This window comes from Lepisma saccharinum, chromosome 1 (genome assembly GCF_977018435.1).
Source record: "Lepisma saccharinum chromosome 1, izLepSacc3.1, whole genome shotgun sequence".
In the NCBI taxonomy this organism is placed as follows: Eukaryota; Metazoa; Arthropoda; class Insecta; order Zygentoma; family Lepismatidae; genus Lepisma; species Lepisma saccharinum.
Window position 1 is genome coordinate 218,934,992 of NC_139229.1, and position 20,066 is coordinate 218,955,057.

A 20,066-nucleotide genomic window follows, 5' to 3' on the forward strand; every position below is an offset into this window, starting at 1 on the left:
ATTGTGTACTGGATAGTGCATATTTTATCTACCAAAGTCAATCTGTATAGTTGAAGTCCTAATTCGAACGTCAGTTCGGTATCTTTGACACAGCTCGAGAGGAAGCCGACCGGACGGACGCATATCTGCTTTCGAGCCACCACCTGTTTTTCTAAAAGCGCTGTTGTCACTTTACCTGCAGTGTTTAGACATCCATTCATTCTCTGCGACGTTATATTCCCAAGGTCCTCACGTTATATAAAAAATAGCACAACACAATAACACAGCATAGCAAGGATAACACAACCTCACGTTAAGAAATCTGTAAGGAAACTGAATTGGCAACATCTAATTTAATCCACGGGACTTGACAAGAGCTCTTCGAGAGAAAGGTTTGAGGAGAGGATGTACTGGACGTGACGCATGGTTGTTTACAACTGTAAGTCCAGCCGCACACCGGATCTGACACAAGTCACATCGCAAGACAAGACGGGACACAAAGCGACTCGAAACGACGAGTCACTTTGCTTCCGACAATACGAAACAAATATTAATTATTATCAGTGCTTTTTTCTTGAAAGAAAGTTTTCGGTACAAGTTGGTTTGTTGTTATTATTTGTTATTGTGTTTATCATAAGAACTGCTCTAAATATTGTGGTATATAAATGATAATGCATACATGTACGTACACACATACACACATACTTCTTTCGTTAAAAATAAATCCTTTTAGTTTCATTCTCACATATAAATGTTACCGGTATGGTGTTCTGTTGCGTGCGTACCGCCTGAAAAAAGCATTGATTTTTATTATTATTGCATCTAAAATAAATGTATAAACACAAGATCTATCACATCTGTCATTTCAGGAAATTAGGTTCTCATTTGCATCTTAAACTAATAGCAAGCACTCACCGCAATATATTATTTTTTTCTACATTTCCACCTACAGGAGACAAATTCAGTAAAACAACTTTCTTTCATCCCTTTCATCTATCCTTTACAAGAATTAATGTAAGGAAGAATGGACTTTTGTGTGGTACATTAAATAAATAAAATGGATGTCCAATGTCGCAGCAGGAACCGAGTTTTGCCAGAATGGAGTTCCGGTGCATTCCGGCTCACTTTAAACGCTGCTCCCCACCAAAAGAGGAAAAAGTTTAATTCGAGTACTGCAACCACATAAATAACATTATTGTGTTGTGTTGAGCAATAAATATCTAACTGTCCTGAAGATTGTTTTTCTTGTGCAATTTACGATATGTTTTGTACATTACAAGATAATTTCTAATAAGCCTATTCTTTTCAAGTAATGTAATTTTAATGTAATTCATCTCCTGTGCCACTTCATTCCATAGCGTTCTTGTTATTGTGCTCAGTCGATGAAAAATCGTACAGCGGAGGCTTCATTTGCACAAAAACGATTAGCTGTTCTGGAACAAGCTCTATTTTTAACCTTGACCGCACTGTCAAACTTACATATACATGTAGTATGTGCTGTCAAACAATACAGTGATGACTCACATGGAGGTGGTGCGCTGAGAAGAACGGATTCGCACGCAGAGCGTTTTGTCGCATCGTGCTCCTCCGAGACCAAATTCCCGGGACCTTCGCTGTTTTGTCGCAAACTGTCGCAACGTGACTCGAGGTGACTCGAGTCAAATGTTCCGTCCGGTGTTCGGCGGCTCATAAGAGCCCCATGTTAAACGTTTTCCGAGTCGGTTTGCAACAAAAATTACTCGTTAGGTCGGATCCGGTGTGCGGCTGGCTTAAGGGAGATTCATACCAAAGAGACACGCGACACGCGACATGCGACACGCTGCAAGAGACGCGTGTGGCTTGCAAGTGAACACTCGGTAATCAATTGAACCTTCGAACCAAAGAAACACGGCAAGCTGCACGTGTCGCATGTCGCTTACGTGCCTCTCGGACTGTGTCGTTTTCTCAATACCGTGCATCGTGTCGCCTCAGTTTGTTGTTCGCGAATGCGCAGTGAATACTACGTCACCCCAACGAGCTATTTTCAGAGAGCCCAACCGGAGCCGTTACAACATGTTTGAACCTCTAATTTGTTGATATAATAAAGTATCGATATGTACAATGTTTTAAGATATAAACATAACGTTCTTATCGCTTTATCAAGTTTGTGATGCAGTTATCGGCTGTAATTTGCCTTCAACATCGTGAAAACAGGACGTGTTTTGGCCATTTAGGATGTGACTGCATTTATTTTAAAAAGCCAGCACATGGAGGCACTTTAGTCCAAGATAGATTAGTCAACGTGGTAAAGTAATCTAGTGCATTGTTTCTCAACCACTGGGACCTCGTATCAACTATATTGAGCTGCGAGAGGTTCTGCTGAAAGTGGTTGGCAAATAACACAATCCAAATATCATTTTTCAGTTGTGAGTTTTCGTTTTTTAAGTCCATTTTATGCAGAAATAGACTAATCAGAACTGGACCTACAGTTTAAAGTGGAACCCGCGCCACTATATACCTTCACTGGGTATCGAACCCGAGATCAATTAATTACAAGGAAAACAACGTTACCGCTTCTTCATTCATATTTTTATATTTGTCAACAATCCTACACGTAATCCAACTACGTATTATTACTCTTTTGCATCATTCTAAAATTTATTTATCAATATTTAATTTCGTGGGTACATGTTAATTCACGCATAAAATCTCAAATACTGGAAAGGTATTTACGAGGAAAATTCTTGGGCTAAGGGCATTGACTTAAAAAGAATACCAGGACATGGTTTCACGAAGGTTGAGAACCATTTCTCTAGTGTTTAGGTCTTCGCTTTATCGAGGCTGGAAAGTATAGCGTACATAGTTTGAGGTCAGTGCGTATTATTTCTCCGTTTCTCATGCACAACATCCATCTCCCGAGTTTCAATAACTTGCACAAATTTTAAAACGCGATTTACATGTAACAATGGCTCTTGTTACGTTTCTTTCGGGTGACTAATAAGCTGATTAATGCAATTATATCGGTATCATCATGAGAACTGATCAAGAAACAAGTGTCGCTTGCCGCGTATCGCGTGCAACTTGTCTCTTTGATGTAAAATTCTCGCGTCGCGTCTCTCTTCGGTGTGAATTCTCCCTAACAGAAGGAACTGATCTTTTGAGAACTTTCTTTGAAGTAAAATGGAGTTCGAATCAGAACTTCAACTGTAACTTTGTCCGTACACAGGCGCGCATGTGCAGAAATCTCCCATGCTAAGGCAACCGCTGGTTTGCAATCAATCTGTCATGAAACGTTGTCCGGTCCAGACAAGTATTGCGGCAGGTCTCATTCAAGGGACGTAGCGAGCATCGAGGACTCTCTTCGTATACCCTGATGTGCTTTTGCTTCTACTCTGACCTGGAGATTTCTGGTTCTGATTCTGATTATGCACGCTGCATCCCGGCATCTGACGCACCTCATCATGGTGAACCATTGTCACAGTGCCCGATTCGTCCGGTATGTAGAACCTGTTCAGATGAACGCCTCTTCTGTCATGGTTCGTATCTGAAACAGCCAACCATCATGGCAGACAAATTTTTTTATTTCTTATTTAACATCCCTTTTCTGCCACTTACAATGGACAACTGGGACCGGGCAAGGATTCGAACCCGGGTCCCCTGGCGTCGTAGCGCGCTGTGTTAACCACTCTGCTGGGGAAGTCGGTCATGGCTGAAAACTGAAAACAGCATAAGCCAAAATATAGCACTGGGGTCACACAGTAAATCTTAATTACCAATTATAAGTTGTGTTAGTGACTGGCTAAGGACAATGTTCTGGTAAGAAATGATTAATAAAGATTGATTGTTACACAATAAATTACACACATGTAAAACAGATATACATATAAAATACGAAAAATGAACCCGTTAAAACACACAGTATTTTGCAATATGAACCAGTTTGTAAAGAAATCCATTTACTGGATGCATTCATGGTAAACTTCGCATTATGTCAATAGTTGTATAAAGGTACCTTCATATATATCCAATTTAATAAGGGTCACGGTCATATTTGGGTCCCGGGTTCGATACCGGGTGGAAGCACATAGTGGTTCGGATTCCACTTTCAGCTGTAGGTCAAGTCCCGATTAGCCTTACTCTGCATAAAGTGAACTTAAAACATCAACTCAAACTCACAGATGATATGATCCATATTTTTATGTGACGTCATCAGTAGAAAATATGTCACTATCTATATTTATTTTTGTGAAAGAAAACGTAATTTCCTTGTTATTATATGTAATATTGCACCTTGTTTGTAATGTATATCTTTCGTTTAATGTTTATTGTATTTTATGCTCTATTATGAGAAGTTTAATGTATCTTCATGTTTGGGAGAGTGCACTATACGAATTTGTATTTCTAAACATGTATAGATGTCAGTTTTGTTGGTAGCATCTTTTAAAAATAGTGAGTGATTCATCTGTACTTGAATCTGTGTTCTCGAAATAGTATAAAAGCGAGGATATCTCGTAAGAAATAACATACTTTCGCCACGGATCGACGAAGATTTTAAACCTAAAAAAGAACTCCTCGGTTTTGTGCATACATCTGGGTATGGTAGTCCGGGGCACAAAGCTAGGCCTATGCGATCTTAGGTATGCCGATGGCCATGCATTGATGCTATGCACAATACTGCAACCATTATTCGTTAAGAAATAAAACTAGCCTAATGATTAATTTGGACTAAAAGGCTAAAAAGCAAATATTGGCTTGGTTATTATTGCATATCTCTTGGTGTGGTAGTTCGGGTCGCAAGCTGTGATCGTAGGCCTACCGATAGCCACGCATTGAGTTTATGCGTTTTTAGTTGAGTCAATTCATCGACAAAGCGAAATCCTCGCCTTCGTCTCAAGTATATTCGCATTATAATTGCCATAAATAAAGAATGAAACCTTTTAGTTTATCTACTGCAGCAATGTGGTTTTATTTCTCTGTGCTGTGAATATTGTCTTTGCCTAACACTATCCATGTACCTGAGAGGAGTCTGTGTACTTCACAGAGTCTCATCGTTCACCCCTGAGTATTATTAAGTTATTATTAATAGATAAATAATACTTGAAATAAATCTAAGAACGTGCCACAGTCATATTTCCAGAAATATTATTGTTTACAAGTTCGTTACTTCCATTTACCCTTCTGGCCTGCAGGGCCTGTATAAATTGCTTCCAGTATATTATAACTGTCTCATTTTGGGGTTGAATTTGAAATAATAATTTGCGTATAAAAATCTGAACACGTTCTACGTATGTTTTCTGACCATATTTTGAATACAGGATTCCCGTATGGATTTGGGGAGGTACGTGGCGAATCAAGTAAGTTACACCCAAGGCGTCTTCTTGTACTAAAAGAGATAAAATAATCACGTTTGGTGGCAACTCTGTCCGGATGAGTGTAGTCACCGTATGAGTATGGCGCATCGTATTGAGGTGGCGTCCAAAATTATCTGCGCTCTGTTGTCCGACTTTTATGGACACGAAAGCATAATCAGAGTGAAATCCATCGCCAAATTGTGAGAATGCAGTGTCACACTCCATGATCAGGAAATGGTGCCAGATGATCGAAGAGGAAAGAACAAACGTAAAAGACGAACAGTGTGTTGGGCAGCCTGCAACTGTGAACACTATCGACAAAACGGAGCGTGTGAATGCAATCATCCTTGCCACCCGCCACGTGAAAATTAAAAGAGTGCAAGTGAACTGAACATATCCTACGATAGTGTTTCTATGCTGATTCATCACCAGTTGGGTGTACTGTAAACCGTGCTCTCACTGGGTGCCGCGATTGTTAACCGATGAGCACAAAAGTCAACTCAAGTGAAATTGGACGGACTTTTTACACAAAAGAAATAAAAGAACTGGTCACACTATTCAAAAAGTGCTTGGAATACTTTAGTGACTATGTCTAAAAAAAGTTAAATGTTCATAAATTTTTGTACAATAATTATTTTCTTTCTAATGTGTTTTCTTTGTTTTATACAGGGGGTGTAACTTACTTTTTGATTTACCCTAGTATATTGTAAATGTGGCAGGACTGTCGTTATAGTATATATATATAGGGGAAAGTTGCCCAAATCGCACTAGTTTTCAAATAAATGGGCGTAGCTGCAACACAAATTACATGACTTAAGTTTTTGCTATACCAGCTCGTCGTAGGGGAAGGTGGGGCAAGTGAGACAGGTTGGGCAAGTGCGTCCACCCTAGCTGAATTGTAGACCATGACAGGTAATGATCCCGTGAGATACTAGTTGGTGTCATAGAAGCTGGAAATTGACGATTTAGTAGGTTTGTGTTTATTTTCGGTGTTATCTTTATAAGGATTATGGTGTATACAGAAACCTGCAATACACATCGTCAATACATTTTAACGCTTGTAATATATTTATTGCATAATATATCTCTTTACGAACCTCATACTGGCATACGGTGAATGTATCATAATTAGATTTGCATACAGGGGCCGAATAAATATAACATGTGGGGTGGGGCTAGAATATTATATAGTCGCACTTGTCCAAGGTTCATTGATTTACTAGTAGGTTATTTTTGTTGCTTTACTATCGTTAGGTTAATTTCAACGACAATGTCCCAATGTGTATTGAGCAGTATGCGTGCTAAATTTTTCGTTCTGAAGAATGCCCACCCATTTCTTTTCCAGTTAATTTTGCTGTCGGAAGGACTACCCGGTACCCCTCTCCCATTAAATTCACATCCTGATTTACGGTTTCATGTCTTGTAATCAAAATCCAATATCATAGAATTCATAGTTGTCGTGATGTCTTATATCCCTGTACCTTCATTCTGTTATAGCTTGAGTCCGTGTTCGATAGAGAGAGAGAGGAAAGGTGTAGACGGAGGATATCATCAGGCTTTGCAGAGTATCAAAGATGGTAGTCTGTCATTGAGAAAAGCAGCAGTGAGATACAGCATACCCCGGGCAACAGTCATTTCTAGAATAAATCGAGGCACTGTTGGAAGGGTACAACATATGGGAAGGTTTAACTCTACATTCACAGATAAAATAGAAAAGGAAAAAACTGGACAAAACAATTTTGTTAGTCATAGTTGCCGATAAAATCAGCTTCCTACAACGGTTATCTGACAACTATATTTCCATTAATCTGGACACATGAGTTAAGTGATTTAGAACGTGTGTGTGGTAAAAGTTATTTGCCAAGTCTCAGTGTTCAATTTCTAGCCACCAGATGGGGCAAGTGCGTCCACATGCAGACTTGATTTACTCGTATTTCACTCTCTCACTGGTTCGTCGGTGGCCACTTGGCTCGATGTTAAGTGCAAGTCTGGACGATACCACGCGTGTCTGGATTTAGTGACTGGAACAAGACTGTCTCTTTTTCCCAAGAACTGGGTCTTTTATTGTTATTTATAAGTGACACTTATGTGTCGTGCTTGCAGATTTTCTCCTTCATTACTACCGGTTTGCACACCTCTATTAGGAAGACGAACCCGGTAGTGTTGAAGGAATTTCCTTGTTTAGCCAGCGGCATGCACGATGTTGTTTGTTTGAATGGGTCAGCCTACTCTACAGAGAGAACGACGTATTTTATGACTTTTGAGGTTCACCCATTTTCCCTCATCATATATATATATAAACTAACTAACTCTCTAGCCTTCTTAAACCAAAAGGTTTATGGCTGAAGCAACACAGGCCTTACATCTGTCCCCATCTTGATCAAGATTTATACTCTCTTCCATCCCTACCGATTTCCTTTAGGTCCATCTCAACGTTGTCCCTCCATCTTCGTCTTGGCCTTCCTACAGGTCTCTTACCATCAGGTTTCCCAACAAGAATCCTGTAAACTCCTTGCCTCTACCATTCGTGCCACATGGCCTGCCACATGGTCTTCTTGATTTAATTATTCTAATAATATCTGAACATGAATACAAATTATGTAGTTCTAAATTATGTAACCTTCTCCACTCACCTGTCTCCTCATCCCTTTTAGGTCCAAAGATTTTCCTAACGATCTTATTTTCAAATACTCTCAATTTATGTTCCTCTTTCAATGTAAGGGACCAAGTTTCACACCCATATAATACTACAGACAATATTACTGTTTTGTATATTTTAACTTTTAGTTTCTTAGATATTAAACGAGAAGACAAACGTTTATGAAGAGAGAAGTAACATGCATTTCCTGAATTAAGCCTACTTTTTACTTCCTCTTTAATATCATTTTCATTTGTTAATATTACTCCTAAGTATTTGAATTTGGAAACTGGTTCAAACGAGTTGTTATCAATATTTAGATTTTGATTATTACCTAACACTTGGTTTCGGCATGTAAGCATATATTTAGTTTTATCTTTGTTAACTTCCAAACCTATCTCTTTAGCAGTTTTGAAAAATATTTTAGCATTATTCTTAATTGTATTTATATCATCCCCTAATAAGCATCTGCATATGCTAACAACTCAGTTATACCATTTAATTTTAGTCCTTCGTTAGTTTCTTTTACCTTCCTAACAGCATATTCTAAGGCAAAAGTAAAGAGCAATGGAGATAATGCATCTCCTTGTTTTAACCCATAATGAATTGTAAATTTGTCGGACACATTCATAGCCACACGAATTTTACTTTCTGTTTCACTGGTGCATACTTTTATCATATTAACAAGCTTCTTAGATATTCCAAACTCGACTAATATATTATATAATTTATCTCTTTTGATCGAATCATATGCTTTTTTGAAATTAATGAATAGCTGATGGACATTTTGATTATATTCCCACTTCTTTTCAAGTGTCTGTCTGATGTGAAAAATTTGATTTGTAGTTGATCTGTTACGTTTAAATCCACGTTTATAATCACCTATAATTTCATTAGCATATGGGGTTAGTCTTGTTAAAAGAATGTTAGATAATATTTTATATGTTGTTGAGAGTAGAGAAATTCCACGGTGATTATTGCAGTTCATTTTATCACCTTTTTTAAACACAGGAACAATTATGGATTATTTCCACTGTTGAGGGATTTCTTCTTTATTCCATATTAAACAAATTAGTTTATGAATTTGACATATTAACGAATTTCCACCATATTTAATTAACGCAGCTGGTATTAAATCAATGCCAGGTGCTTTGTTATTCTTTAGCGATTTAATAGCATCTTTAACTTCAGTCAAGTTAGGTTCTGGAACTAAAGGTTCTGCTGTGTGTACTTCATTTACTTCTGATTTATCTCCTACATGAACATTTAAAAGATCATTAAAGTAGTTCTTCCATCTATTTAGAATATCGCTTGGGTCAGCTAGAAAATCACCGTCTTTATCTTTTATCAAGTTTACTTTAGGTTGCCACCCCTTTCTAAACTCATTTACACCTTTATATAAATCTCTGATATTTTTGTTTTTGCTGTTTGTTTCAATTTCATTAATTTTGCTTTTCAAGTAATCTATTTTTTTACTTCTAAACGTGCGGTTAACTTCTCGCTTTATTCTATTATAATTGTTCAGATTTGTATCATCAGAGTTATTTAACCACCTAAGTCTAGCCTGATTTCTTATTTCTATGAGATTATGACATTCATTATCAAACCATGGCTTACTTTTTCTCGGTTTATGGTATCCTATACTTTCTTTAGCTGCTGATTCTATTGCATTACGTATGTGCTCCCAATTCTTATTTACGTCTGTTTCATTTATATTTTCATCATCATTTAAATCCTGCAAAACATCGAATCTATTTGACATTTTAATTTGGTAATCTTTCTTAATTCTTTCATCAGCAAACTTTCCTGTATTAAATTTTAGAACTTTTAGATTTTGTTGCTTATGATTTATCACTGCTAGTATTTCTCTTAATTTAGCAATTACTAAATAATGGTCACTGGCACAGTCAGCACCTCTATGTGTACGAACGTCAATTACACTAGTAGGCCTCCCCGATGGCGCAGTGGTAGCGTCGCCGCCTTGTAATCAAGGGGTCCCGGGTTCGATACCCGGTGGAGGCACAAGTGGTTCGGATTCCACTTTAAACTGTAGGTCCAGTCCCGATTAGCCTTACTGTGCATAAAGTGGACTTAAAACACCAATTCAATTCAATTCAATTCAATTATACTAGTAGGCTATGCCTTCTCTTATCAAGGAGAATATGATCTGTCTGATTATAAGTTTTACCATCTGGAGAAGACCAGGTATATATATATACATATACGTGTGTGTGTGTGTGTGTGGCTCCATTGTCTTTTCTATTTTGAAAACAATAGATGATATGCTATATGTAAAAGAATACTCCTAGGTCATATATTTTGTCTACTTTTTAAATTAAAATACCATTAACAATGATGAAGTGTTTTAAAGAAGTTTATCTTGTAAAAGTAAATTAAGGTATTTAATTTTCTGCAACAGTTTAATATAATCAGCACATAACACGATATTACTAAAATTATAAAATATATTGTGAAAGTAAATACTATAAATAATGGGGTCCCAGTGGAAAGCCCTGAGTCACACCACTAGAAATCCTCCAAACTTAAGAGAGTAAATAAAATATTTTTATTTGGATAGTTCTGTCAGTTGGATAACTTTCAAACTATTTTACGAAAGCAGTAAGAGACCCATTATAGATAATTTTTGAAGTAGCAACCTACGCACACTATAGAACAGGATGAAATCTGGTTGAATGTACGTAGATGATCTAGCCTTCTACATTCAATGTAGAATCGTTCCGCACATTAGTCCATAAGAACGTTCACACTAGTGACCTCTTTACACGCCCTTTGAACTACTTAGAGCTCTACCAGCCACATTTCACGTTTACCACATGGCACATTTCACAGTTTAATGTGGAAAACCGTGTTTGCATTATTTTGGCACTTACAGCGTTTACCAATTTTAGTATTCAATTATTATTTTTAAGTAATGCAAATATCCTTTTGGAAAGATTTCTACATTCACTGTACTTACAAGTAAAACGCTAGTTCATTAATTTTTTAAGAATTGTCATGGAACTTCCGGTTCTTGTTGATAAGTTTTTCAAATATTGTGTTATCCAGACTAGATGAAAATTTTCTCTCTTTTGAACTTTTCTAGGAACATTGGAATTAAATGACTCATTAATGTTTTGCCCCATTCTTATATTTATACTTCAACATGCTGAATGGCATCAGTTTTTATGCTCATTTTGGCAGAATCATAAAAAATTCTAAAATAATCACCGTGACTGTAGAAAAGCTGAAAATGCTGTAGATAAGCATTATCTAAAGTAGTTGTATGCTGTATATAGCGATCTAGGAGAGGAGAAGGATGAAATTTGTCAACTTTAGTGATTGGGTGAACATCGAAATAAACTTTAAGATCCTTAATGTAAGTTAATAAAATATTCAATACTCCATAAAAAATCGTGGTACAAGAAGTTTTCGTAGCAAAGCAAGGAAGCAAGCAAGGAAGATAATTCTAGCAATTTATCAGCCTTTTGCTTGATAGATGTGATGATGGTATAAATGGTACCAGTTGTCCGATTAATTTGTAGCCAAACAAGCCATGAAAAATGTCTTCTCAACAGATTTAGGTTTATGTACCTTCAGTCTGTGGCACAGGTATGGTGGGGAGTAATATTATTCCGTAAATCTTTGATCCTAATTGTACCCACTATACTCTCTTCAAATAAATTGACACGCGGGTGCTGTTCAAAGAATACCGCTTTTAGTACATAAACACAAAACAAGCTTAATTGAGAGCTGATGGAATGAATAAGCAGGCTGTTACTAAATTCTTCGAGTTGTATGGGAATCTGTGTGAGGAGATTATTTGTGATCAGCCTCATCATCATCATCCTCCTTCGCCGTTTCCTGCCTCTGGCTGGGTCGGCATAGAAGTCAAGCCTCTCCATTTTCTTCTGGTCTTCCACCACTCCCATCTTTCCATGGTGTTCCAATCTTGTCCTTCTCCTAACACTCTCCACCATCTGCTCTTTCCACCAACATCTTGGTGTCCCACTTGAACTTGTGCACTGTAAGCTCTTACTGGCAGTCTTTCTGCACCCATCCTCTTCATGTGTCGAAACCATCTCATCTGTGCCTGATCTATTCTGTCTTGGAGCTTCACCACATCCACTGTCTGTTGGATCACTTCATTCCTTAATCCGTCCCTTCTAGTCTTTCCCAATATACTCCTTAAAAATTTCATCTCCACTGCCTGCATCTTTCTTCTGTCTCCCTATGTCATTGTCCAAGTCTCTGCTCCATACGTAATTATTGGCACATAGTATGTGTTATATATTACCTTATTGCATTTCATAAGTACATCCCTGTTGCATATTAATCTTCAAACGCTTTGATAGAGTCAGGCTCACCTGTTCTCTAATGCTGACCAAACTGATTTGCCCCTTAACAATACTCCGTCTAAAATAGTGGCAGCAAAAGCGTCCTGGACGGAATAGCTCCTTCACTGGGCGGAAAAGCTCCGCTGTTTTTGTGAATTCTGATTTCTGTACTCCTCAAATATATCTTTAATAAGAAGAGAATGTATTACCTTTTTCACTTTTTCTGTTCCTAATTAAGGTATCATTTTCGTATTACAACTATCGATTTATTTATAAATGTTTCAATTCATCTTTTATAGGTTTAAAGTTGAAATTAGCGGAATAGCCCCGCTGTACCCTATCGCTAATATTATGCAGCTGAATGTTAGCATCCAGAACTAAAATTCCAGCAATAACCATGTTCAGTACATCGAGCAATTTGCCGTGTCATTTTATGACCTTCATTATTACTGATTACATACCACTACATCCACAACTGCACTTTCACATGGTTGGGAGAAACAGGCGTAACAGCGGTACGTACTATCGTTCCTGGTCTTCAAACAGTTTCTGTATTTGTAACCACTCACACCACCTTTCATGTATATTTTGTATTCAGTCATTCCGAGTTCCAAACAAGGTATCAAATAAAGAATCGTTTTGCAAATACTACATAAAAATGTCTTCTGTTACAGAAAAATTGCTTAAAGCAAATTCTACATATCTTTCTCTCAGGCGCCATCTTGCCAATTTACAGGGCCGATATTGTAAAATTAGTGACTGCACCAGAAAAAAATAGTACTGAATATAAAATGGAAATATATATTTGGGCCAAAAGAACATGTATTTATCTTGTGGAGAATCGGATGGTCGACCGAGGGAGCTTCCGCCTTCCTCCACCCTCCTGACTGACACACATATACGCACATGTTTCACGTTGCTTTTCTACCTCCGTAGGTTCATCGTTACAAAGACACCACACTACTCTCACCATCTCTCGCAAAAAGAACCTGTTAAAGTCATCTTACTCCATCTTTGGCAATAACATCAAAGCAGTATCCTCTCATAAAGACCTAGGCATTGTTTTCGACCAAAAACTCACATTTGAAAAACATATTACAGGCACGAAAAAAAGGCTATACGTCTCTTAGGTTTACTGTATCGTTGCACCGAAATTAGTGACATCTGAGCCCTCACCTTGTACTTCAAATCATTCATTTCCCCAATAATACGTAGAATACTGCTCTCCCGTCTGGTCCATGGCATGTCCCACTCAGTTCTCCAGAATGGATTCTGTTCTTAACTTTTTCCTTGCTATAGTTCGTTACAGGGTTCCCTAATTACGCAATTTTCCAACACCACATCTCCTGTCCTTTCTGAACTTACAGACTCCCTATCAGCGCCGTTTACTGAATGATTTTAGGTATCTTTACAAAATTGTCAATGGCAAAATCCGTTGCAACACGCTCCTCCAGTAATTCCACTTTTACGAGTGCGTATGCGCACAACTCGGAACACAAATCTATTTTACACAAAAAAGCCTAGACTGTAAATTCAAAAAAGATCGCTCTTCCACAGTCTTCCCACTCAATATAACGACTGCTGATGTATTTTCCACAGAGTACGCCTTTCGGTCAACCATCAGAACATATGTTGACAAATAATATTTAATTGTGCTATCTTGACTTATTTTGTGTTATTTTTTTAAAAAATTTTGTTCATTTTTGTTCTTTTCATTGTTACTGATTTCAGTGTAAAATGGCTACGTGCTGTATCTGAAGTTTTATCAATCAATAAATAAATAAAATAAATAAGTATCTTTCTTAATCGTTGCAGACAATTTTTAAGAAGAAAGTGCTAAAGGATAGTATGCAATCATGGACAACTGTAGCCATTTGTTGTAATTGTGGATCACTTAAGAAAATGCTTGTGTATGAATAGTTGATTGGTTCTTAATAAACAGAATGAAGGTGCAAAAACATATAAACTGGAAAAAATGCAAAAGTACTCACGTCAGAAAAAATGGTTTGCAAAATTTGATATACCAGAAACAAGAAAAAAAAAACCAGGGAATTCATCAAGAGTAGAGGTGTTTTTGAGCCATGACAAAACCAAGTAAACCAAGCGGATACTGTAATTATATGAAATTGAAATTGCACATACGTGAAGAAGGTACGAAAAACTAAAACACGTAAATTCGTTGTAGTTGTGAAACCTTGGTCCAACCAATCTATTTGCAGAAGTCACAAATACAGTATCAGACACCTTATCGTAACTTGCTGTTCCATATTATAACCACAATTTCGACATTAAAATTCGAATTAAACTTTTAAATCTTGATGAATTAATTGGTGTAAAGCCTCAGCTTTCTGCACATTTCATTCCCATTTTCATAAATTGTATAGAATATGATAATGTTAATAAAGTTTCTCCTTCGATAAACGAATCAATCACTTTACATTCAACACATTTCAGCCCAGATTGAGCAGCAATGCATGATTGGGCATCTATTCCAGACGTCATCAACACCCATATCAGATTCACTGGTATTCCATATCAAAACTCTACTCCATATTTGCGTATATTTACCATTTGTATAAACATTCCATATTTATACCATGTAATCTAATATGTAAAATTGGATGTATATGTGTGTGTGAGTGTGTATGTTTGTGTGTGTTTGTTCCGGCATAACTCCCGAACGCCTGGAGCGATATCAACCAAACTTGGAACACGTATCACTTGCAATCTGGAAAGAAATACTGTGGGGGTAAGACACCCCTGGCACCCCTGGGCGCGGTGGTGGGTGGGGGTGACGTAAAAATAATAAAAAACGTCCGATATTAGTGTGGAATTCATAATTTTCGGGGTCACTAAGATGAATAGTGACACTCCTAATGCCGTTCCACTTCAAGTTAATCAACTATCGGGATGGGGGGGGGGGGGGGGGTGAGAGGGGGTGAAAATTAAAATGTAAAAAATGACCAACATTAGTGTCGACTCCATAGTTTTTGGAGTCGCTAAGCTAATTGGTGACATTCACAATGACCAAACTTGGTACACGTATGACTTACAATCTGGAAAGAAATACTGTTGGGGTATGACACCCCTGGCAGCCCTAGGGGGGTGGGTGGGAAGGAGTGACGTGAAAATAATCGAAAATGACCGATATTAGTGTAGAATCCTTAGTTTTAGGGGTCCATAAGATGAATAGTGAGACTCCCAATGCCGTTCAACTCCAAGACACACCTGTCACCCCTAGGGATGTGGGTGGTAAGGGGTGACTTGTAAAACGAACGATATTAGTGTGGAATCCATAGTTTTTGGGGTCGCTAAGATGAATAGTGACACTCCCAATGCAGTTAAACTCCAGGACACCCAAGGCACCCCTAGGGATGGGGGTGGGAAGGGGTGACATGTAAAAATAAAAAACGACCGATATTAGTGTAAAATGAATAGTTTTCTGGGTCGCTAAGATGAATAGTGACACTCCCAATGCCGTTCAACTCCAAGATACCCCTGAGGGTGACATGTAAAATGACAGATGTTAGTGTGGAATCCATAGTTTTCGTGGTCGCTAATGTGAATAGGGACAGACTTAATGCCGTTCAACTCCAAGACACTCCTTGCACCCCTAGCGGTGGGGTGGGAAGGGGGAGACATGTTATAATAATAATATACGACCGATATTAGTGTAAAATCAATAGTTTCTGGGTCGCTAAGATGAATAGTTACACTTTCAATGCCGTTCAACTCGAAAACACCTCTGGCACCCCTGAGGGTAGTGGTGGGAAGGGGGTGACATATAAAACGACCGATATTAGTGTGGAATCCATAGTTTCGGGTCGCTAAGGTGAATAGTTACACTTCCAATGCCGTTCAACTCGACAACACCTCTAGCACTCCTAAGAGTAGGGGTGGGAATGGGGTGACATGTAACACGACCGATATTAGTGTGCAATCCATATTTTTCGGAGTCGCTAAGAAAAATAGTGACACTTCAATGCCGTTCAACTCCAAAACACCTCTGGCACCCCTAGGGTAGGGGGTAACAAGGGGGTGACATGTAAAACGACCCATATTAGTGTGGAATCCATAGTTTTCGGGGTCGCTAAGATAAATAGTGACATTCCCAATGCCGTTCAATTTATTTATTCTTGCTCTTGGAGGTGGAAATAAGAATGTTGTTCATAAATTGTTGTTAAATTTATATCATAGTGAATTTGTAAAAGATATTACTTTATAATTTGTATACTGTACTTATACTTTTAAATACCTGTAAATAAAATTACTTACATTTTACGCTATAATTAGAATTCATTAAACACTCATGCAACGCCGGTTAAGCTAACGTTCATGACTTGAATTCCTGATAAACCGTGCATTCTTTCTTTGCATATGTTCTCTCTTCTGCTTCATAATTTCACCTGCAAGAGTACGCTAGAAAGGTGAGATTATATAACGTGGTGACCCTGATATGGCCATGCTAAGGTCTGAGAATTTTTTTAGCCACCATTTTGAAAAAGTCAAAACTTTTTTTTTAAAATCGATCTCAGCCTCATGGAGTTTCATAAAAGTATTTTACATTCCCCATGAAAATAGTTTTACTGCTCCAAATAAACGAAATTCCAAAAGTCTACCTAGTGGCCATATCAGGAGCAGGTGCAAATGTTATGGCCACCCTTGTTCCATGTTCTACAAATCGTGATTTGTTTCAGTTTCATAGTGCAGTTCTGCTAAAATTAAATAACTTTATTGTAAAAGGAATAAACATGATACTAAATACCTAGGTAATCCTTTGGTAATTCAAAAGTAGATTTTCCATTAAAAATGAAGTTTACAAAATTGACATTACAATTTACTTATTTCAAAAAACAAAAATGTGAAATCATTCAAGAGAAGAGTACAAGATAAAAATGAGATTGTTAATACAAAATATTAGTCGCATTGAGACAAATAAAAATGTGTCTGTCCGCAGCAGTGAGGCCAACACACTCTTCATGGTAGAAATTCCCGCAGACAACGCAGAGTCGCATGTCCTTGACTGCGTTCTCCTGACAAAGACTGCAGTACCAACTTTCAGCTTCTGTGGTTTTCTGAGTCTTTTTCTTGCTGGGTTGCTGCTGTTTGTTCTTTAGCTTGTTGGTCAACGGCTGTTTCGTGGTTGGTCCCTTTGTCGGTTTAGACGGCTGAGCTTATTATACATTAAATGTATAATAATATCAATATATAATAAAATAGTAAGTAAGTAAATAAGTAACTGCAAAAACAAAAGTGAAGTGAACTTTATATAGCCATGGTGCACTTGGTGGCCATATCAGGAGCAGGTCAGATTTCACGAAAATCGTCTCATTATGAACAACCGTAAAAGATGCGCCATCAACGACACCACCAATCGAAAGAGCATTAAAAAGTAAATAGGGTACGATGGTTTTCATGAAAACAGTCTTTGCAAGACATGCATAAAACAAAGGAGACTTACCAGAGAAAAACAAGAAGAGGTCACACGAAAAACACAAAACAGGCAACTGGCTAGATGGGAAATGATCACGTGACATCTTAGGAGGCTGGTCCCATCTAGCGGATTTTTTCTTAGCTAACTCACATTAGGGGGGTGGCCATATCAGGAACATGGCCATAACAGGAGCATCCAACTTAAAACGTAAGAGGATACTGTATTGAGTTTTGAAAGAGAGAGTGAAGCTTCAAATCTAAGTTTGATGGTGCTTCCGCACAATCTAACTGTTGCTGTGAACGTTTTTTTCTAGCATGTGTTGTGCACAGCTTAAATTAAACATCTTTCCCCTTTTGGTTTTTTCCAGGTACTAGGATAGGTCAAGCATCGGAATGCTTCGTGTACTGGAAGGACCCCGTGACGAACGACACATGGGGACTCAACTTCACGTCTCCGATCGACGCAAAGCAATTCAGGGAATGCTGTGTGAGTACCTGTTCTATCTATTGTTTATCAGCAATAATCGAAATATAACCCGTAAGTCACTGTTTACCGAGCTTGTCTAGAAGTCGCTTTGACTAATAGGTTATGTCTTGAGGCTTGTGTGGCGATGCACAATGAAGACATGATATGTGCCACGTGGGTTCTTGCTAAGCGTTCCAGAGCTAATGTTACTGAAAGTGAGAGCTACATTAGCTCTCGAAAGCTTGGAAACATATACTGAACTTTCCTGCTTCATATCCCAAGGAAATAACTTCATCATCGTCGTGACAATTTTCTTATATCACGAACTGTATAAATTATCAAATTTTGACGATACTTAAAGCAATCTGCATGGATTTTGATATTTTGAAACAGGAATATGAAGTAGTGGTTACTTCTAATTCGTGATTTCTTCTCTCATCCATTTTTTGCTCACCCAAATGTTTGTATTATTTTTTAAAGTAAAATATATGTACTATACTGAAAATTACACTGCTTAAAACATCATGTGGACATGGAAGTTTGTGTAGCTATCTTCAAAACCAAGGATCGTAGGTTCCAATCCAGAGCAGGGAACGAATGTTTCTTTGTGTTTGTCGATTTACTTAACGAAGAGACATTTTACACAGAAGTGACAAGCGACACGCGACACACGTTGACCCGCAGCCAAATGGCACGAGCAAGTCTACATTTGGCTGGTGAAATTCTTCGTTTTGCTGTGGAATCTTCCGTACATTGACATCGACCTACAATGATAAAAGGAAACGGCTCAATGACCGAAGGGGTAGTAGACCTCTGTGGCAGAGTGGTGATCTCGGCGCGCTACGAAACCAAGGGTTCCAGGTTCGATTCCCGCTTCAGATTTGGATGTTTGTGTTCCTCTGTCCTGAATGAAAAAGAGAATTGAGATTAGTCGAGATGAGTTTTATGTGTGGGGAAGAGCGGCCGCTTAGGGGTCTTCTTTTTAAAAATGTGAGTTAAATGATCGACTTTCAACCTCACGTTGAACTGGGTTCGAATCCCAGCATGGGTATCGATGTCATCAATTTCATCTAATAACTTATCCTCGTAGCCAAAAGTGTCAGAAAAAACACGTTAAATAACAAAAATGTAAATACAAAAAGGTGATGAAAATATAAAGACAAACAAAATCATGTAATAAAGAAATACTCAGATTATGTTTATAAAATGTTATATTAAAGTATGATTTTTTCCTTCACATTTTCTGACATGTGTTCATTGTTAGTGAATTTGGCGACCACGTTTTCAAATTTGGCGCGTAGGTGCGATTCTCAAGTGACAAATTGCTTCGTCCAAATGTGAAGGTCCACTTTCGAACCTTGTGCTAATACTCCGTGAACCAGGACCTCAAATTTAGGCGATCGGTACCACACGGGGGGATGGGTTCTCATATGATTTTTTTTGCAAGGTTTGGATGCCTGGAACTGGAAAATGTGTGATAGCATCTCATAACTCTTTGCTTTTTATATAATATTATTGAATTAGTAACCATAGCCGAAAAATAATGGTTTTTCATATTTTTTATAAAAAGCATATAAATTGATCACAATATTTCAATAAATCAATTTAATTTCATCAGACTCATTAAATTCAATATTATTTTATAATAATATTATTGTATTTAGTGTAATAATATTAATATAATCCTTATAATAATAATCAAACTTTATTATTCTGCTTATATACTGACATAGATTAAATACATAAGTTTCACTTACAATTTTCAATAATAATAGTGGCTAAATCTTAAATATGCACGTATGTTATAATTTAACATAAACAAGATTTTATTATTCACATTCATCATCATCACATGTGGATAGTCTGCACTTGTCAGTGCAACTGCT

General features: G+C 37.6%; 1 protein-coding gene across 7 annotated transcripts in view; it reads left to right on the top strand.

The window, feature by feature from the left end:
- sif (guanine nucleotide exchange factor still life) overlaps positions 1 to 20,066 on the top strand; it is a 674,511-nt gene that overhangs the window by 172,887 nt on the left and 481,558 nt on the right. For all 7 annotated transcript variants that reach the window (XM_083112141.1, XM_083112137.1, XM_083112140.1 and 4 more), the window contains exon 4: positions 18,083 to 18,201. In XM_083112141.1, coding sequence (XP_082968267.1) covers positions 18,083 to 18,201 — 119 coding nt within the window. The remainder of the gene's footprint in view (positions 1 to 18,082; positions 18,202 to 20,066) is intronic.